Source organism: Scatophagus argus, chromosome 14, assembly GCF_020382885.2.
Source record: "Scatophagus argus isolate fScaArg1 chromosome 14, fScaArg1.pri, whole genome shotgun sequence".
Taxonomy (NCBI): Eukaryota; Metazoa; Chordata; class Actinopteri; family Scatophagidae; genus Scatophagus; species Scatophagus argus.
The window spans coordinates 22,617,031-22,638,426 of record NC_058506.1 but is presented as its reverse complement, the minus strand read 5'-3'; the positions used below and the strand labels follow the sequence as shown (position 1 = coordinate 22,638,426).

Sequence of the window (21,396 nt, the reverse complement as noted above, 5' to 3'; positions counted from 1 at the left end):
AACACTGACAGGATATTGTTCTACTTGTTATTTCAGGCTGATGGAAAACTACACGTACAACAGCTTCATACTTCAGATAGAAGGGTTAAAGGTCTCAAAGGATTCCATGTACCCTGTTTTTTTCTTTTTCCTCATTGCCTACATTGTTATAATGGCTCTGAATATAGGCATTTCAATTATAATTTTGATGGACAAGAACCTTCACCAGCCTATGTATGTCATTTTCTGCAACCTGTCAGTCAGTGACATGATTGGTAGTACTAATATTGTGCCCCGTTTGCTTGCGGATATTTTAGTGCCTCCATCTCAGCGTCTCATCACTTATTATGAATGTGTGGTCCAAGCTTTCATTACACAGCTGTTTGGTACAACTTCCCACACTGTGCTCATGATTATGGCCTATGACAGATACGTGGCCATTTGCAATCCACTGCACTATGCTTCCATAATGACCACCAAAATGGTGATTAAGCTGACAGTTGCTGCTTGGGGAGTGGCCTTCGTTTTGGTGGGGATTCTGCTCGGTCTGACCATACGTCTCAACCGATGCAGGACTGTGATCATGAACCCATACTGTGACAATGCTTCCCTGTTTAAGCTCTCCTGTGAGAGTGTGTTGATCAATAACGTCTATGGTCTCACTTTCACTGTAGTGTTGATAGCCGCCTCTATAGGCAGCACAATTCTCACATATGCTAAGATAACAATGGTCTGTGTGAGTGGTAAAAACAAGTCTTTGAACAAGAAAGCCTTGAAGACCTGCAGCACTCACTTGGTTGTGTATCTGATCATGTTGATCAGTGGATTTATTGTCATTATTCTGCATCGCTTCCCTCAATATGCAGACTACAGAAAACTTGCCGCCATTTTGTTTGTGATTGTCCCTGGCAGCCTTAACACCATTATTTATGGGGTGCAGTCTAAAGAGATACGAACATTTTTATTCAAAATATTTTGTTACAAATAATGCAAGCCAGTATGTTTTAAATGTTTACCTTGTTGATATGTAATATGGATTCTGTGATATCCACTGACATTTACCAATGTAGAAATCTAAAGCTTTACATGCAGCACATGCAGCATAGGAATACAGCACAAGCACAACTCAAATGGTAGAACATGACATACTGACTCTGTCCGTGTGAACAGCTTAGATGTCAGAAATTGAGATGAGCCAATTAGTTATTTTAAGTAACTACTGAAAGTGGTGTAAGTGGCCAGTTTATACTTCTAATGTATGTGCACAGGCTAAAAGAAATTCATTACACCTCGATTTTCTGATCAGTTGTGTATTATTTATAAGAAGGGGCATCATCACTGTCACCAATGCAACTCGATGAAAACAAAGAAAAGGGTACCTCATCTTTTTGAAAGACAAAGGTGGTATCCCCAGAGGTATGTACATAAATCACTGTTTAATGAAATTAATCCATTACAACACCACTGTGAACATTCATATAAAAACTGAGTATGAATTTGGGTCAGTAAGAGGCATTGTTTTAGACTTAGCTTGGCAGAACTGTGCATGTCAGTCAAGATCCAGTGATGAATATTGCAGAATAAATATTTTTTTATATTTATATGATGTGGTGGGCAATGTTCAGGTTCTTAAATGCATGCATTTAAAGCGCATATTTAAAAAAGTTATCCGATTTCAGAATTATTTCAGTGTGAGGAGGTGTTGATGGGAATGTTGACAGACTATTAGAAGCACCACATTTGACTTTTTATTCTGCAACTGGCCTGCAGCAGAGGCTCAGGTTCCCACACTGTACTGCACATACACACGTGTTTTGACAAAAAGTTCATGTTTTTTCAGAAATAGTTTAATTTTGAATGTTTCAGTTCACTCCGTTATCACTATGAGACAAGTCAGGATGAGCATCTCCATCTCAAAAAATATGCACCACAGTACCATTAAATGTGGTGAAAAGCTATGGCCTCTGGAAGATGAATTCTCATGATTTTAGTGACACCCTGTTATGTTGCCCTGGGGCCATAATGTCAACCATGCACACAAGACATCTGATATGACAAAAGCTAATTGCCAAGTTACTGACTTGTGTTCCAAAGTTGTAACTAACAGCAAAACAGTTCCCCTTGTACCTACCTACCTAATGAGACACTACACGCACCAGACCAAGACAATGTGATGCTTTTTCCATCTAATCTTGTGAGGAGGAGGGAAAAACCTTCCAAAGAAATAACTCTTAATCTGAAAGAACTGGTTATGATTTTTGGCACCAATGTAGAATTTGGTCTCAGGATGGTCAAGCTTCCATCATCTCTGCTAATAACACAAGATGGAGAAACTGAGACAAGATGGAGAAACTGAGGTTAAAGTTAAAAGACATGCAGTGTTTAATCACAAAATTTGAGCAGGATCTGTGACAGCGGCTCAAAAAGGGAGATTTCCTAAGGTTGGTAAAACCAGGGTTAAATCTCACTGTGGAGCTAAGGATCGCATTACAGGTTGCTGTCTTTGGACTCCTTTTAAAAAGAAGCTTCTCTAGTGGATGCGCAAAAACAGATCCCTCCCCAAAGCCCTCATGCCATGATGGAATGGCAGCATATGTTTTAATCGTGAATAGCGCCAGTTTTCTATCTACTGACAGTTGGAGAACAGTTAACACAAGAGAGTGAGGGCATGATGTGTAATGCCTGCCCTTCTCCACACACCAGCATGGAAAAGCAGATGACTTTGCTATGTAAGGGAAAACAGCAGATGAAGCTCTCGCACTCTAATTGTGCACATCATGTCAGGAGGCCTAAACCTTCCATGCGCTTCACAGCTACTGCCCTATCAGGGAATAGCAAAATAGCTGGAAGAGCACATCTCAGCACAATGGAAGTTGTCACAGGTCCCCCAACAATGGCTCTTTTAATGTCAGAAACCCTGACACGCTTGTGCATTCCAAAACCATCAGAATGACTGTTAATTCTTCCTCCTGAATATGCACCGAAAGGCAAGGAATCAGGGTAATCTATTAGGATTATCATCTTGGGGTGCTGTGTTACTCTTGGTTTTCTTTGATTTTTCTGTTCTCCCTCTCATTGGTCTGACTTTCAGTTCACCAGTCCAAGTGGAGCAGGGTGGAGTGGTACCTGTGCACCTGTGCCTCGCCAGTGTCCATTATCCACTCTGTTCCTCCTTTTTAAGACTGGCGTTCCCTCTCCATCTTCGCCAGATTATACCGTCAACTCTGTGGTATTTTGCCTGGCTCTGATTTGCTTCTGTGCTTTCTATCCTTTTGCTTGATCTAACATTTACCTCTTGGTCCAGGTTTGCCCACTCTGCTCTGCTCTACTCCAGCGTTGGACTGCAGACAGACCTTTGGATTGGAACCATACTCTCTGGAATTGTGGACTGAATTGATTTTGTTCTGTTCTTGTGAGCCTCACACTCACTCGCCGCCTTTCTGTGTTACTTGGATTTTGGATTGTATTTCGAAAGAGCGGCTAAGTAAAGACTCTTTTACTTTAGTTTTTGCCTGCCTTCGTCTGCTTATTTGGAGTCCACTTTTGTTCTAAAACCCAACAGAATAATCTGTCCATATTATGGACTCTGTGGATGAATCAGCTAGTTCTGACATTTAGCAAGCAGTCTCGGTGCATAGTGCCATGTTGGGATGCCACAACCATGCCATTATTTCTGTTTTGGTAAGTAATCAGTCAGTTTCTACTTGTTTAACTGAACGTCTTCATCAGGTTTCTCATCTCTGTGGAGCCTCCCCGCCAGCTCACACTGCTTCATCGGACTCTGCCATTCCTGCCCAGATAATCACCCTCTCCATGAGCAGAGCCTCTCATGGACTGGACCCGCCACCCTACTGGGGAGTTGGAACGCTGTCAGGGGTTTCTCCTTCAATGCTTCACGGTGTTTAAGCAACAGTCCTTAACCTTCCCCACAGACTGTTCCAAGGTAAATTATATTCTTGGATTACTGAGCTTTACATTGGTCAGAGGTGGCAGTTTCCAGGCAGAATGATTTAACTGTTTCCCTATAAGAATTTTTGACCCGTTTCCATAATGTTTTTGATCATCCTGATTATTTCAGAAGTGCTTCTAACCGACTCTTGTGTTTGAGACAAGGGAGCCAAAGCGTGGTGGACAACTCAATTGCTACTGACTCCTGATGGAATGAGGATGCTCTGAAGGGAGTTTTTCTAAAAGGATTGAGTGAACAACTGAAATATGAACTCACAATTCGTGATATGCCTACTGATCTTAATGAACTTGTTTCTCTTGCTGTCTGTTTGGACCACAGAATCCGCTCCAGGAAAAAAGAGAGATCAACGACTACGACATCCTCTTCTCACCCACAGTCCCCGTCTGCCTGGTGTTACTGATAGTACGGAACCTGCCCTCCCAGGTACTCACAATGTCAAAACAAAACTCTTCAGGTAGTTTTCTTTCTGTTTCCTCACATTTTGAAAAAGTGCGTGGACCCTGAGAATAACAGTAAGGCAAACGGTTACACTGAGACTGCATCCCGCTGAAGAGGGAACGCAGGAATTTTCAGTGTCTGGGAATGATGAGCAAATGAAGGTACACTTGTCCTGTTGTCTTGTCTTTTGTCTGGGCGCACACGCTCTAACACATGTTTTATGGTAATGGCATGTGAAATGATCTCTTCATTATACATTTAATGGAGTAACAGGTTGAGAATTGGCCTCAACCAACTGTGCAGCAGCTCTTCGCTCTCTAGTTTGGTGTTCATTCATAAATGGCGACTGTGTGGAGCGGATTCAGAGCATTAAATTTCTTGTGCCCTCATTATTGATAACCTCATCTGGTCTGCCAAAACGTCAGCTGCTGTGACAAAAACTCAGCAACACATACACTACCTGAAACTATTAAAAAGGAATGATCTGAATGAACAGCGGCTGGTGACATTCTGTCGCTCTTCCATTTCGAGCATCCTGGCGTACTGCATCACAGTTGAATTGAAGTTGAATTGAATTGAAGTTAAATTGCTTTACTCTAAGAAGCAATACAAAACATGGACTCATAGATTCAACCACAGCCTTTTCCCCATAGTAATATGCATCATAAATGAACTCTGAAGGGGAAAATGGATGTGACGGGTTCTTGTGGCCACGACACTGATGTCTTACTGTTACATCACACATGTCCTAATCCCAAGTGAGTCCCCTGATGTTAAAATTGCTTCTATAAAAAAGTATGAGACTTCATACTAACTGCTTCCAGTGATGAGACAAGACGGATGTCACAAACAGGTATTGATGTATTACAAGCAAACTGCTATCTTTACATTATTTGTGGAACATTTCTAACAGAAGAGTTTGTGTTTGCTGTTCAGCCACTGTTGTCTTTTAATACATCAAGTATCTCTGATATCTAGATTGCCAAGACTTTGTCAGTATCCTAACACTGACAGGATATTGTTCTACTTGTTATTTCAGGCTGATGGAAAACTACACGTACAACAGCTTCATACTTCAGATGGAAGGGTTAAAGGTCTCAAAGGATTCCATGTACCCTGTTTTTTTCTTTTTACTCATTGCCTACATTGTTATAATGGCTCTGAATATAGGCATTTCAATTATAATTTTAATTGACAAGAACCTTCACCAGCCTATGTATGTCATTTTCTGCAACCTGTCAGTCAGTGACATGATTGGTAGTACTAATATTGTGCCCCGTTTGCTTGCGGATATTTTAGTGCCTCCATCTCAGCGTCTCATCACTTATTATGAATGTGTGGTCCAAGCTTTCATTACACAGCTGTTTGGTACAACTTCCCAAACTGTGCTCATGATTATGGCCTATGACAGATACGTGGCCATTTGCAATCCACTGCACTATGCTTCCATAATGACCACCAAAATGGTGATTAAGCTGACAGTTGCTGCTTGGGGAGTGTCCTTCGTTTTGGTGGGGATTCTGCTCAGTCTGACCATACGTCTCAATCGATGCAGGACTGTGATCATGAATCCTTTCTGTGACAATGCTTCCCTGTTTAAGCTCTCCTGTGAGAGTGTGTTGATCAATAACGTCTATGGTCTCACTTATACTGTAGTGTTGAAAGTCGCCTCTATAGGCAGCACAATTCTCACATATGCTAAAATAACAATGGTCTGTGTGAGTGGTAAAAACAAGTCTTTGAACAAGAAAGCCTTGAAGACCTGCAGCACTCACTTGGTTGTGTATCTGATCATGTTGATCAGTGGATTTATTGTCATTATTCTGCATCGCTTCCCTCAATACACAGACTACAGAAAACTTGCCGCCATTTTGTTTGTGATTGTCCCTGGCAGCCTTAACACCATTATTTATGGAGTGCAGTCCAAAGAGATACGAAATTTTTTACATGTAATGTCTCATAAGAAAAAATGCTTTGCATTGTGTAAAAAATGAAAGCTTACTTTGTCAATATGTAAATAAATGTCTGTAGATGAACACCTGCACAGGATTCCACTGATGTTTATGGATACAGAAATCTAAAGCTCTACATGCAGTAGAGACAAAGGTTTAGAACACACAACAGTCACAGATCAAATGATAAAACATGATATGTTAACAATATGACCAGCTTTGTTGTTGGAAACTGAGTCAAGACCAACTTGTTATTGTACATGCTGTATGTTGCTTGGTGTCAGTGGACAGTTTAAGTTTGTGATCTGCACACCTGAGCTCAGAGAAATTAAAGATTATGATGTCATAATAAGAGTCAAAACTACAAGATCATGAATTAAATTTATTAAATTTATTTGTCAAATAGTCTATTAGAACACACATTAGGATCAATACTTTAAGGGCAAAAAGGCAACCAAGTCTGTAAAAAAGTTACACAAGGTTATGATTAATATGATATGGCCAAATGAGTTAATTTTAATCTATAAGATGATTAAAATTCCACAGAATGAGTGTGGAGTAGATGTCTACTTTTCTTCAAGTATCTCACCCTGAGTGTGGGAGAGACTGAGCGATTGAGAGAGAGAGAGGAGCCAAAAACACCAAGTGCCAGGACTATGTCAAGTTATACAGCCTATCTGAACTCTGTAACTTAGGAACAACAATTTGTCAGCCACCACATGGCCTGTCTTCTCAATCTCTCATAAAGTTAACACTGCATTACAAGCCTCAAAGTGTTGAGTAAAAGAGGTAGCTTGCAAAACTAGCCAGGTGACAAACAGCTGGCAAACAACTGAAACTACAAGATACAAGATACAAGATAGGTTTATTTGTCACACACACAATCATACACGGTACAATGTGCAGTGAAATTCTTTATGTCCCTGCTACCAAAAAATGGGTAAGTAAAATTTAAATATTGTAAAATAGAAAGCTTATAAAAACAAAATAAAATTAAAAAAGTGAAAATGTGCAGTATTTACATGAATAGTATTTACATCTAGTGCAGGTGGGAGTAGGATTGTCCAGATTAACGCTCACTGTTGAGCAGACGGATGGCCTACACTGGCCTGCCTGGTCTGAACCCGAATGGTAATTAGTAGCAATAGCAGTAGTAATTGGACTTCTGTACTAGCCATAGTTTGTCCAACTCCAGATGCAAATGACAGGTATCAGCAGGCCAGATGATGCACAGTTTGGTCAGTCACTGAAGCAAAAACTCTGATGTGGGAGGAGTTTGGTGAGGCCATAGAGCTAGACTTTCAGTTGGCCCCAAAGAAATTCCAGCAAACCAGCTTTTGGCAGATACATGTCCATTTGCATTCCACTGTGCTGTGCTGCCATAATGACCACCAAAATGGTATATCTGTGGAGATTCTCAGTCATCCAGGTCATATTCACTCGAAGAGTTAAAGCAAAGCCTCTGGACTTGTGAAGATTTGACTTGAAGACGTTTCACTGCTCATCCAAGCAGCTTCATCAGTTCTGAAAAAGCTGTCTGGTGGGGAACAAATATATACACCTATATACACCCTCAGTGGGAGTGACTAAGTGAAACTAAGTAAAACAAAGGATCTGATAATCCTGCAAATTTGACTATGTAGCGTGACTGCCAGTGATGGCCCTCTGTGTCTAACGACTGGCTATCAAAGTATAATGACTGGCTAATGGCTGTGAGGACCGCATTGTAGGTACAAGAGAGATGATGTCTAAGTCCACCACCTCTGTTAAGTGAAGGTTTTTCCAACTTAACATAGATGGCTTCCTTGACCCCTCTTTCGTACCACCTGTCCTCTCTGTCAAGAATGTGGACATCGTTGTCATCAAAGGAATGTCCCTTTTCCTTAAGATGTAAGTGGACCGCTGATTCTTGTCCTGTGGAGGTGGCTCTCCTGTGCTGTGCCATTCTCCTGTGGAGTGGTTGTTTTGTTTCACCAACGTACAGATCAGAGTATTCTTCACTGCACTGGACTGAATATATAATATTGCTCTGTTTTTCCCTGGGGATTTTGTCCTTGGGATGGACCAGTTTCTGTCTCAGTGTAGTCATTGGTTTGAAATGGACCGGGATGTCGTGGTTGTTGAAAATTCTTCTTAGTTTTTCTGATAATCCTGGTGGGTCTTCTTTTTGTGGCTTTGGTGAGTGCCCAGTTGGGGTAGCCACATGTTTTTAGGGCTGACTTGAGGTGTTGTTGTTCCTTCACCTGTCCTGCTGAGCTGGTGGGGACTGTCTCAGCTCTGTGATGCAGGGTTCTGATGACTCCCATCTTGTGTTCCAGTGGATGGTGTCAGTCAAACAGTAGGTATTGGTCTGTGTCACGCCAACTGACAAAAAAGCACAACCAAAACATCAAAAACCTTTCATTCACTTTGCAAACAAAACAAGTCTTCAGCCGGACCTACAGGGGGCAGTCAATCAGTTCAACAACACCAGCAAAGCACTCCAACCACTTCCTGTCAAGAGGAGGAACTTCCGGTGAGACGGCCATCTTAACCATCAGTTCAACACATGCTGTGGGAGACAAAGGAGGAAAGTTTGTGGACAGCAAAAGCTTAAAGAAACAAACCAAACCAAGAAAACTAAAATCCCTCAGTTCACCGTCAAACGCAACTGGTAGGAGATGTGACTTTCTTAAATTACTCACCTGTTGTTGTGGAATGGATGGACTTGTGCTCAACATGTGCTCCACATGTGCACATGCAAAATGTTTGGCCTCATTGGGCATCTGACTTAGTTTGTTTAATGGTAGTGACTTTCAGTTGATTATTTCCACTTAATTTGTTGTTTGCCTACAGTAGTTTGTAGTCTGCACTTTAAGTTTGACAAAGCAGTTTTTAATGGCTCAAGCCTATTCAATTGTTTGGAGCAGCAAAGCTGATGCTTTACTTGAATTTTGCTTTTGTTTTGTCACTGGAGTTACTCATTTGCTTGAGTTAAATATTGAAAAAAAAAATGTATTTGTTTATATGTGATTAAGGTTAAATCTTAAAGGTTTGTTAGCACATGCTGACTTAATGCTAAGGCATTGCTAGTTTGGTGCATTCAAAGAGTTGTAATTAGTAATAGTACTTACTGCATGGATTTTTATTTTACATTTTAATGATTTTGAAATAACGCAATGTCTTGTTATTCTTGTGTTCAAGGTTTTCAACCTGCTGCTGAATGACTGAATGACCCCTTCATCAACAAAACAAAGTTCAATAAAACATAAAAAGGGGAAATCCTTGTCAAGAGTTGTTCCTTGTGTGACCAAGCTCTTTCAAGTGGAGCATTAACTGAGGGATCAAATAAAAAGAAGAAAAAAAAAAAAAAAAAAAAAAAAAAAAAAAAAAAAAAAACACCAAAACTTGACAGTCTGTGTGGGTGGGTTTCCTGTATACTTCCACATTAAGGCTTCTGTTATCCTCAATGTGAACTGTACAGTCCAAGAAGGCCAGATCATCATTATTCACTGGTGTCCTCCCGTGTGAACTTGATGTTTTGGTCCACTGCGTTAATGTGATCTGTGGATCGTTTCACTTCCTGGGTCTTGATCTTGACCCAAGTGTCATCCACATATCTGAACCAGTGGGAGGGAGGTGTTCCAGGAAAGGATATCAAAGCTCTTCTTTCCACTTCTTCCATATAAAGGTTGGCCACAATGGGAGATACAGGTGATCCGATGGCACAACCATGCTTCTGTCTGTAAAAATTCTCCTTATACTGAAAGTAAGTTGTGTTCAGGCAAAGGTCCAATAGATCACAGATGTGGTCTGGAGAGAGATTGTGTCTGTCATTAAATGTGTTATCCTGTGAAAGGCGTCTTCTTACCATCTGTGTGGCTTCTGAGGTGGGGATGCAAGTAAACAAAGAGATGACACCAAAGGAGACCATGGTGTCCTCTAGGTCCATAATGATTTTCTTAACTTTGTTCACAAAATCCTGGGAGTTGTGGATGTGATGAGGAGTGTGTCCCACTATTGGCACCAAGATGTTGGCCAGGTGTTTGGCCACCTTGTATGTGACCGAGGTTGTACTGCTGACGATGGGTCTGAGGGGGACTCCTTCGTGGATCAGCGGTTAGGGTGTCGGACCCGTAACCGGTGGATCGCTGGTTCGATTCCCCGTCCCGGTGTCCATGACCGAGGTACCCTTGAGCAAGGTACCTAACCCCCACTGCTCCCCGGGCGCTGCACGCGGTCGCCCACTGCCCCGGGTTTGCTGTGTGTGTGTGGGTGGGTTAAATGCAGAGCATGAATTTCATTGGAGTGAGTTCCCTCCAATGACGAAATATGTCACTTTCATCTTTGTGTATCTTCGGGAGTCCATACAAGCGTGGAGTGGCCTCTCCAGGGTAGAGCTGGAAGTAGAGCTTACGGTTAATTATTTTATCCTTTTCCAGTTTTTGTAAATAACTAATTAGCTGTTGCTTGTATTTGCTGGTGGGATCTCTCTTCAGCTTCTCATATGTGGCTGTGTCGCTGAGGAGGGCAGCCACTTTGGAGTGATAGTCCTGTGTGTTGAGAATGACAGTGCATCTTCCTTTGTCTGCTGATAAGATCATAATGTCCTGCTCTTTCTGCAAAGAAATTAATGCTTTACGTTCCTCTATATCAGTGCTTCTCAATTATTTTCTGTTGCGCCCCCCCGGCAAGTAGAAAACAATTCGCCCCCCCCCGCCACACACACACACTCTCCGCCGCGACTATAAATAATAGTAATAATAATATGTAATAATATTTAATAATATGTAATAATAGGATGCTAACAATTCTCGCTGGTTTACTGAAGTAGCATTCACAAAGCGGGATGATTGTTGGCAATATTCGGCACGTTTTGGCTGAAAAAACTCCAGCGGCTTATCAGCATGATTGGGATGTAATGCCTTCAAGTGGCGCCTTAATTTATTTGGCTTCATGCTGTCCGCTGCCAACATTTTTAGACAGTAAACACACTGGTCTTTCCTCGTCTCCCACTGTAGTCACAGTGAAGCCAAGCGCTACATATGCTTCGTCATATTTCCTCGTCTTAGATTTCGAGTGAGTTACTTTTGTCTCATTATCTTCGTCTCTCTCCGCCTTTCTTCTCATCCCTGTTAAAAATTTCTTCATGTTGTCTCTTAAGGGTTCGCTTACTGCACTTCATATCGCCTGCTCGGTGCAAAAAAGCCGCTACACCATAGAGCTAATACTCCCTGCGCACACTCTGACAATGAGAGCGCCACTGCCAACTACTGTAGTGGATGTGCAATTACACTTTATTCTAGTACGGCAAAAAAAGCATGTTCCCCAGGGTCACACGCGCCCCACTATTTGAGAAGCACTGCTCTATATAAATGTTGGATGGGGGTACCTTAGCACTGCAGAGGGTGGTTGTGACCTTCATCCAGAGTTGTTCAGCTTCAGTCTCAGTCAGCTTGTTGTTTTTGATGGCAGACTCAGTGGCTGTTATGAGGTCCACTACTGGGATTTGTTGTGGTGAAATGGCAAAGTTGAGTCCGTTAGCCAACACATCCTTTTCTGACAGGGTCAATTCCCTGTCTGAAAGGTTCTTCACCCACTTCTCTTGGATGTGTTGTTATTCAGGTGAGTGGTCCTGTCTCCTCCGTGTGTGTGTGTCTGTTTTGTTGGATCTAGCGTAACCATATTTGAGTTTTTGAAATTTGAGTTTCTGTCTCTCCTTGCCCTTGTTGTGTTGAATGGTCTGGATTTTTGTGGTCAGTTTGGTGACTTCATCCATCACTTTGATGGGTAGAAGGGTGGCAAGCTGTTTTTTGGTATTTGGTTTGGTTTCAGTTTTGGTCTGGAGAGCATCTATGGTGAAATTGGTCTGTCGTATCCTCTCGTTGAGGAGCTGGTTCTGGGCTCTTTGTAAGATGGTGTCACCACCAAAGTGGTGATTAAGCTGACAGTTGCTGCTTGGGGAGTGGCCTTTGTTTTGGTGGGGATTCTGCTCAGTCTGACCATATGGCTCAGCTGATACAGGACTGTGATCACAAATCCATACTGTGACAGTGTTTCCCTGTTTAAGCTCTCCTGTGAGAGTGCATTTATCAATAACGTCTATGGTCTCACTTTCACTGTAATTTTAAAAGCCATCTGTATAAGCACCATGGATCTCACATATGGTAAGATAACAGTAGTCTATCTGAGCAGCAAAACAAGTCTGAACAAGGAAGACTTGAAGACCTGCAGCACTCGCCTGGTTGTGCATCTGATCATGCAGATCAGTGGATTTATTGTCATTATTCTGTATCGCTTCGCTCAGTACACAGACTACAGAAAACTGTTTGTGATTGTCCCTGGTGGTGGAAGGAATGCAAAGTATCCTGTGTGGGAATCGACCGAAATACGGGGAAGGTGGCCTGTTGCTATGGGCCATTCGATCTCTGTATTGTTGCCTGTATTGTCACCATAGTACTGTACCTTCTGTATATTTCATTGTCATCATCATCTACAGTTCCAATACTTCTGGTATTATTACTGCTGCTATGCATCTCTGCACCCCCCCTCTTCCCCTCTCTCTTTGTCTGTCTCTCTCTCTCTCTCTCTCTCAACCCAACCGGTCAAGGCAGATGGCCGCCCATCTTGAGCCGGGGTCTGCACTGAGGTTTCTGCCTTCTAAAAGGCAGTTTTTCCTCGCACTGTCGCCAAGTGCTTGCTCAAGGGGGACTGTTGGGTTCTCTATACTATAATTTAATTTTTAATTTAAGAGTTGGGTCTAGACCTGCTCTATCTGGAAAGTGTCGAGATTTATTTTGTTGTGAATTGGTGCTATATAAATAAACTGAATTGAATTGAATCGAGTGAGAGCTTGGTTCGCATTGCCAGCAGTAAGTCAAACCCTTTGTCATTTCAGGTTGGACTCCACAAGGGCTGTCACGGACTGTAATGAACACCATGTTCATGCATAAGGGTGTCCATCAGTCCATATGGCATCAGGACACCATAGGCCTAGTCAACGATCGACTTTGTGGTCATGTCATCTGACCTTTGGCCGTATATTTTGGACACTCAGGTGAAGAGAGGGACTGAGCTGTCAACCAATCATCACCCGTTAGTGAGTTGGATGCGCTTGGGGAGGAGGAATCCGGACAGACTTGGCAGACCAAACATACTGTGAGGGTCTGCTGGGAATGTCTGGTGGAATCCTCTGTCAGAGGGGTCTTCAACTCACACCTCAGGGAGAACTTCGACCAGATCTCAAGGGAGGCAAGGGACATTGAGTCCGAGTGGACCATGTTCTCTGTCTCCATTGGGGAAGCTGATGTTCGGAGCTGTGGTCGTAAGGTCTCTGGTGCATGTCGTGGAGGCAACCCCTGAACCCAGTGGTGGACACGGAAGTAAGGGATACCTTACTTCCTAGGTCCTATCGAGCCTGGCTGGCTTGTGGCACTCCTGAGGCAGCTGATGGGTATCGGAAGGCCAGATGTGCTGCATCCCGAGCAGTTGTGGAAGCAAAGACTTGGGTCTGGGAAGAGTTCAGAGAGGCCATGGAGGAGGACTATCGGTTGGCCCCAAGGAAATTCTGGCAAACTGTCAGGCGCCTCAGGAGGGGGAAGCAGTGCCCTACCAATACTGTGTACAGTGGAAGTGGAAAGCTGCTGACTTTGACTGGGGACATTGACAGACAGTGGAAGGAATACTTCGGGGATCTTCTCAATCCTGCTGACACGTCTTCTGACATGGAAAGAAGATAACACAGGTACAGCAGCAAGGGTATATCTATACATGGGTGTGCATATATATATATGTGTGTGTGTGTGTGAGAGAGAGAGAGAGAGAGAGAGAGAGAGAGATGGCGATGGAGACCAAGATGGCAGGGGGATGACGCGGGAGGGGGGGGGTGTGTCCCTCGAAGCCAAGATGGCGATTGTCCACATAATGTGGATAACGTGGCAAACAAAGACTACAAAGACAAAGACCCTCGAGCACCTCAGTGCCTGGACCGTGGACTACCTGACAAACAGGCCACAGTATGTGAGGATGCAGAGTGGTGAGTCTGACATGCTTCTCTGTAGTACAGGTACACCACAGGGAACAGTTCTGGCTCCCTTTCTGTTCACTCTCTATACCTCTGATTTCAGGTACAACACCCTAACCTGCCACCTACAGAAGTTCTCAGATGACTCTGCGATCGTCGGCATCATCATGGACGGAGACGACCGGGAGTATCGAGAACTCATCCAGGGGTTTGTGGGTTGGTGCCAGGAGAACCGCCTCCAAATCAACGTGGGTAAAACCAAGGAGCTGGTGGTGGACTTCAGCAGGCGCCAACACACCCCACCCACACTGGTGAACATCCAGGGAACAGACATTGAGAGAGTCATCTCCTACAAGTACCTGGGCGTTCACCTCAACAATAAACTGGACTGGACTGACAACACGGACGCCCTGTACAAAAAGGGCCAGAGCAGACTCTACCTGCTCAGGAGACTGAGGGCCTCCTCAGGAGCTTTTATGACTCAGTGGTGGCATGAGCCATTTTTTATGGTGTGGTCTGCTGGGCAGGCAGCATCTCTGCCTGGGACAAAAAGAGGCTGGACAGACTGGTGAGGAGGGCCCCCTCAGTTCTGGGTTGCCCCCTGGACTCAGTGGATGAGGTGGGTGACAGGAGGACGATAGCCAAGCTGTCGTCCATGCTGGAGACCCCCTCTCACCCCATGCAGGACACTCTGACAGCACTGGGCAGCTCCTTCAGTGACAGACTGCTACACCCACTCTGTGTGGAGGAGGTACCGCCGCTCCTTCCTGCCCCCTGCTGTCAGACTCCACAACAAGCACAGCTGATAGACTGGACATTTAAGCTGATGAATGTGTTAACTGGACAATAAATCATGTGCAATAATGGGACAAATGGTCACGCCAGACCTGCAATAATACATGTGAAGTAATAATTGTGCAATAATCCTTACTTATGTAACACTACTACTAGGATCAGTACATACATACATACAAATCGGTACAATAATCAATCCATCCACTAATCATAACTTGAGGGACTCTAGTGTAAATAGTCTTTTTCTTTTCTGTACTGTGTACAGCTGCAGGTACTTGTTTCCTGTGTATTTATTCTTTTTGAATGCTCATCCTTATTCTTGCATCCTTTGCACCCTCTATATCCTGTTTGCTGCTGTAACACTGTAAGTTCCCAGTAATGGGACTAATACAGGATTATGTTATCCTAATCTACGTTCCTGCGCTCACCTATGGTCATGACCGAAAGAACGAGATCTCGGCTACAAATGGCCGAAATAAGCTTCCTCCACAGGGTGGCGGGTTGCTCCCTTAGACATAGGGTGAGTCTCGAGGATGGCGTACTTCCACCTTCGTAACATCGCAAAAATCAGGCATGTCCTTCCCTTAGATGCTGCTGAGAAGCTCATCCATGCTTTTGTTACCTTCAGGCTGGATTACTGTAACCCTCTTTTGTCAGGGTGCAGTAAAAAATCCCTCGGGACTCTGCAGCTAATTCAGAACTCTGCAGCTCCTGTTCTGACTAAGACTAAGAGGTGTGACCACATTTCACCTGTGCTGGCCTCTCTACATTGGCTTCCAGTAAAATTTAGAGTAGAAATTAAAATCCTCCTCATAACCTACAAAGCCGTGCATGGTCTGGCACCATCATATATCACTGATCTTATTGAACCATATCAGTGTTCCTTAGATTCAGACTTACTGGTAATACCATGAACCTCCAAATGTAGACATGGAGCCAGGGCCTTCAGTTATCAAGCTCCTCTTCTGTGGAACCAATTACCAGCCTCAGTCAGGGCGGCACACACCCTCTCTATGTTTAAGAGTAGACTTAAAATTCAATTTTCAATTCAATTTCAATTCAGTTTATTTATATAGCATCAATTCAAAACAAAAGTTATCTCATGACACTTTCCAATTAGAGCAGGTAAATTGTAATATAGAGAGCCCAACATTCCCCCTTGAGCAAGCACTTGGCAACAGTGGAGAGGAAAAACTGCCTTTTAGAGGGCAGAAACCTCGGCAGACCCCGGCTCAAGATGGGCGGCCATCTGCCTTGACCGGTTGGGTTGAGAGAGAGAGAGAGAGATAGAATCCCCCTTTTTGACAAAGCCTATACTTAAGACTGTCCAGGTTCTGCCTGGACCAACCCCTAGTTATGCTGCTATAGGTTTAGATAGCTGGGGGAGATCATTACACACCGAGCTTTCTGAGCAAGGGGACTCACTCATCATGTCCCATCAGTTGTACAGCACTAATTCGCCCTCTCCCCCGGAGCTGTTGTTCAGCAGCACTTCTGGAGCATGTTGCTGGATCCAGAATCTCCTACCCCACCCTCCTGAGGCCTGGTACCGCTGTTGGATCCAGAACCCTCTCCATGGTCCTGCCTGGATCCTGCTGCTCCTGCTCTGCACTGTTCTCTCTATCCTCCCTGTCTGTCCTCTCCCCCTCTCCTGTCTCTCTCCATCTCCCTGTCTCTCCTCTCCCCCCCTCTCCTGTCTCTCTCCATCTCCAGGTCTCTCCTCTCCCCCCTCTCCCTCCCAGACGGTCACAGTAGAAGGCCGTCTACACTGAGTCTGGTTCTGCTGGAGGTTTCTGCCTGTTAAAAGGAAGTTTTTCCTCTCCACTGCCGCCAAATGCTGACTCAGTGTGGGGTTTTGCCCTGGGACCTGTTTTTCTCTGATTCTCTTCTTTTTTTATTTTTAATGTGTTGTTTACACACCTGCAAAGTGTCTTGAGATAACTCTGTTATGAATTGGCACTTTAAATAAAAATTAATTAAATTGAATTAAATTGTGAGGAGCTCTGTCACCGGGGAGGAGCTCGGAGTAGAGCTGCTGCTCCTCCACATTGAAAGGAGCCTGTTGAGGTGGCTCAGGGATCTGTTTCGGATGCTGGAGGGACTATGTCACTCAGCTGGCCTGGGAACACCAAAAAGAGCTGGAGGAACTGAGCATCCTTGCTCAAGCTGTTGCCCCCCATGAACTAGCTCCAGATAAAGTGGAAGAAAATAAACCGATGGATGAATGGATAAGGAAAATTGTTGTTGAAAATGAACTAGTATATGTGCAAAATTGATCCTGGTAGAGGGAAGTAGCTGAGACATATTCTTCATATAGTTAATTATTACTGCTTATCAACATTTCTGTAGGCATCACATTGATGTCTTACTGTTACATCACACATTACCTAATGCTAAGTGAGTCCCAAGACATTAAAATTGTTTCTATAAAATAAGTACCAGACCTTATCTGCTGTTGGTCAACACTAACTGCTTCCAGTGACAAGAGAGGACGGATGTCAGAAACAGGTATTGATGTATTACAATATTTCATATTACATATTACCCAAACATTGCGAGAAAACATGTAAAAATTGTTAATTGTACGTTTTATTGCATGTTTCTTTACATTATTTGTGGAACATTTCTAACAGAAGAGTTTGTGTTTGCTGTTCAGCCACTGTTGTCTTTTAATACATCAAGTATCTTTGATATCTAGATTGCCAAGACTTTGTCAGTATCCTAACACTGACAGGATATTGTTCTACTTGTTATTTCAGGCTGATGGAAAACTACACGTACAACAGCTTCATACTTCAGATAGAAGGGTTAAAGGTCTCAAAGGATTACATGTACCCTGTTTTTTTCTTTTTCCTCATTGCCTACATTGTTACAATGGCTCTGAATATAGGCATTTCAATTATAATTTTGATTGACAAGAACCTTCACCAGCCTATGTATGTCATTTTCTGCAACCTGTCAGTCAGTGACATGATTGGTAGTACTCATATTGTGCCCCGTTTGCTTGCGGATATTTTAGTGCCTCCATCTCAGCGTCTCATCACTTATTATGAATGTGTGGTCCAAGCTTTCATCACACAGCTGTTTGGTACAACATCCCAAACTGTGCTCATGATTATGGCCTATGACAGATACGTGGCCATTTGCAATCCACTGCACTATGCTTCCATAATGACCACCAAAATGGTGATTAAGCTGACAGTTGCTGCTTGGGGAGTGGCCTTCGTTTTGGTGGGGATTCTGCTCAGTCTGACCATACGTCTCAACCGATGCAGGACTGTGATCATGAACCCATACTGTGACAATGCTTCCCTGTTTAAGCTCTCCTGTGAGAGTGTGTTGATCAATAACGTCTATGGTCTCACTTACACTGTAGTGTTGAAAGTCGCCTCTATAGGCAGCACAATTCTCACATATGCTAAGATAACAATGGTCTGTGTGAGTGGTAAAAACAAGTCTTTGAACAAGAAAGCCTTGAAGACCTGCAGCACTCACTTGGTTGTGTATCTGATCATGTTGATCAGTGGGTTTGTTGTCATTATTCTGCATCGCTTCCCTCAATACACAGACTACAGAAAACTTGCCGCCATTCTGTTTGTGATTGTCCCTGGCAGCCTTAACACCATTATTTATGGAGTGCAGTCCAAAGAGATAAGAAAATTCTTACATGAAATATTTCATAACAAGAAATGTTTTGCATTGTGTAAAAAATAAAAGCTTGCTTTGTCAATGTGTAAATTATTGCTGATATTGTTGATTAATGAATGACACAGGATTCCACTTCGAACACACAACAGTCGCACATCAAATGATAAAACAAGACATGCTGACAATATGACCAGCTTTATTGTGATCAAAACTACAAAATCATAATATTTTCTCTCTCTACTGTCATATCTGTAGCTCTCTCACCCAGTTAAGGAAGTGGTACAGCATCATGTTACACTAGCATTTATGTCCGACCTGATATTAGCTAACATTGATGTAATGTAATTTTATATATACTGGGTAGAAAGCTCTGTTATGGCCTGTGTCATCATTGTTCATCACAAGCCAAAGTAGGAACAACAATTTGTTACCACATGGCCTGTCTTCTCAATCTCTGACAAGGGTGACATTGCATTAGCTACAAGCCTCAATATGTTAATTAGGTAGCTTGCAAACGAAGCCAGGTGGCAGATAGCTGGCAAGCAATTGAAACTACCTCCCTGAAACATAACCTTCAGTATATATGTAATATGTATAGCTAATAGTCACAAAGTCTCTTTGGTTGAGGGTTGAAGAGATTTCTGAAGGGGTTCGGTATCGAAGCATATTGCTAACTTTAGCTAGCTGGATCTTCTAAAGCCACTTTCACTCAGCTTTATGTCTAAGCACAGAGAGAAGTTTTATGTGGTCTCAAACTTCACATCCAATCACAGTAATTGTGTTCACAAAAAATTTCAAAATATACCTGGAATTTAGTGAGGTCCCATCTGTTGTGGTGACGATAACAAAAGAATGTTTAATTTAAGAAAGTTACTTGATGCATGAGGTTGACAGATGTAAACAAACCCAGGAGGAATGGATTCATTCAGCTGAGAATAGTCATTAGGTTGTTGCCACATTTCAGTCAAACGATTAAGCTTACGGTAAGTAATATCCTGGAGAAGAAGACCCTTGCTCGTAAAAGTGCAGGTGGTGAACAAACAAAGGTGATGCTGTCATGGTTGTGTTTGACGGGGATGTCATCTGCCCTGACAAGGCTGACTAAGACACTGTAGTCAACTTTGTGTCGAAGGCTGGCAAGCTGATGCTCAGATGGAATGAATAGGGTTGGACTCGTCAATGTGAAAGCTCCGTTGGGATCCACGATGCATATATTTCCATCGGGGAGGATGAGCAACGTCCTGGAATAAATACAGTGCTGCAGTAAAACACACACATGGTATGATCTAGATTGTATGGCAGTCAGACAAATCCAGATCCAAGTACAACTAAACAGAATCAGTTAAAAAGCAATTAAGAGACAGAGGCCGTTAAAAGACAGGGCGGTGGGCAGTGGCAGCAAATCACGCCAATGTTCACTCAACCAGAAGCTCTGCTGAGTGGTCTTAAAATAAAACCCAGCGTCTTCTATGTTTGAGACAGAGACGAGATGGAGTAAAAATGTGGTGAATTCCGAGACAACAATGGGACCATCAAAAACTGAAACTGGAACCACAAGTGACCATACAGAAAAAGAAAGATTATGTATTCAATAGTACAGGTATAAACAACGCACCTTAATCTTGTTTTATCTTAATCTCATCTTGAAAGAGATGGTTGTTTTAATGAACACAATGCTGCATATAACACATTAATTTGACTCTTTTATGTTCCTTCTGTTAAACAATCTGTATTAAAATCCTTTAAGGAAATTAAAGTAATTCTGTGCTTGACAATATACATTACAAATGAGTCTGCTAATTAGCATACTCAGAGAATGATCAAAGGGCCGCATTTGGTCGAGGTTGAACTCCCGCTATGTGACAGGTTAAATGAATCTTCATGGGGCTAAAGACCTGGGGGCCCTGAGCCTTCATGTTGCTTTCACAGTTTTCAACATCGCTACAGCCCAAAACAGCTTGAAACAGTGAAATTATGTATATCTTTGTTTCAATCGTGATACAAAGTGCTAAAATCAAGCTGGTGGGAACGAACGTTAGCTAGCTGACTTATATTTAAGCCTGTTTGGCTGCCCCGCAATGTCTATCAACACCATAGCAGTCTGGTGGTCTTGAGGCTCAGCAGGGCTATTCCAGCCTGAATCGTGAGCCATAGAAAAAAATAAGAGATAAGGGAAGGATAAGGGTAAACATGTGAAATCAAACTCTGAAGGGGAAATTGATGAGATGTATTCTTAAACTTTGTGAGAGTATTGCTACTTACTGACACTTCTGTGGCCACGACACTGATACCTTGATGTTACATCACACATTACCTAATGCTAAGTGAGTCCCCTGATGTTAAAATTACTTCTTTAAAAAAGGTTTGAGACCTTATCTGCTGCTGCTCAGTACTAACTGCTTCCAGTGATCAGACAAGACGGGTGTCACAAACAGGTATTGATGTATTACAAGCAAGCTGCTATCTTTACATTATTTGTGGAACATTTCTAACAGAAGAGTTTGTGTTTGCTGTTCAGCCACTGTTGTCTTTTAATACATCAAGTATCTCTGATATCTAGATTGCCAAGACTTTGTCAGTATCCTAACACTGACAGGATATTGTTCTACTTG

At 42.8% G+C, this 21,396-nt stretch overlaps 3 protein-coding genes and 1 pseudogene across 3 annotated transcripts; 3 read left to right on the top strand and 1 right to left on the bottom strand.

Moving 5' to 3' along the window:
• LOC124070560 (olfactory receptor 5B17-like) lies at nt 1-1,472 on the top strand. Its single transcript, XM_046410564.1, has one exon. The coding sequence runs from the start codon at nt 41-43 to the stop codon at nt 965-967; it is 927 nt and encodes a 308-aa protein (XP_046266520.1). The 5' UTR covers nt 1-40; the 3' UTR covers nt 968-1,472.
• A 3,804-nt stretch (nt 1,473-5,276) lies between these two features.
• LOC124070559 (olfactory receptor 5B17-like) lies at nt 5,277-6,724 on the top strand. Its single transcript, XM_046410563.1, has one exon. It carries the CDS (start codon nt 5,431-5,433, stop codon nt 6,379-6,381), a length of 951 nt encoding a protein of 316 aa, XP_046266519.1. The 5' UTR covers nt 5,277-5,430; the 3' UTR covers nt 6,382-6,724.
• A 3,099-nt stretch (nt 6,725-9,823) lies between these two features.
• LOC124071091 lies at nt 9,824-13,613 on the bottom strand (annotated as a pseudogene).
• A 4,060-nt stretch (nt 13,614-17,673) lies between these two features.
• LOC124070556 (olfactory receptor-like protein COR4) lies at nt 17,674-18,850 on the top strand. The gene has a single exon (XM_046410560.1). The coding sequence runs from the start codon at nt 17,900-17,902 to the stop codon at nt 18,848-18,850; it is 951 nt and encodes a 316-aa protein (XP_046266516.1). The 5' UTR covers nt 17,674-17,899.
• Nucleotides 18,851-21,396: the final 2,546 nt, after the last annotated feature.

Bases quoted from the DNA above. Each gene is read 5' to 3' on its own strand.
- LOC124070560 (XM_046410564.1), top strand. From the start codon at position 41: ATGGAAAACTACACGTACAACAGCTTCATACTTCAGATAGAAGGGTTA.
- LOC124070559 (XM_046410563.1), top strand. From the start codon at position 5,431: ATGGAAAACTACACGTACAACAGCTTCATACTTCAGATGGAAGGGTTA.
- LOC124070556 (XM_046410560.1), top strand. From the start codon at position 17,900: ATGGAAAACTACACGTACAACAGCTTCATACTTCAGATAGAAGGGTTA.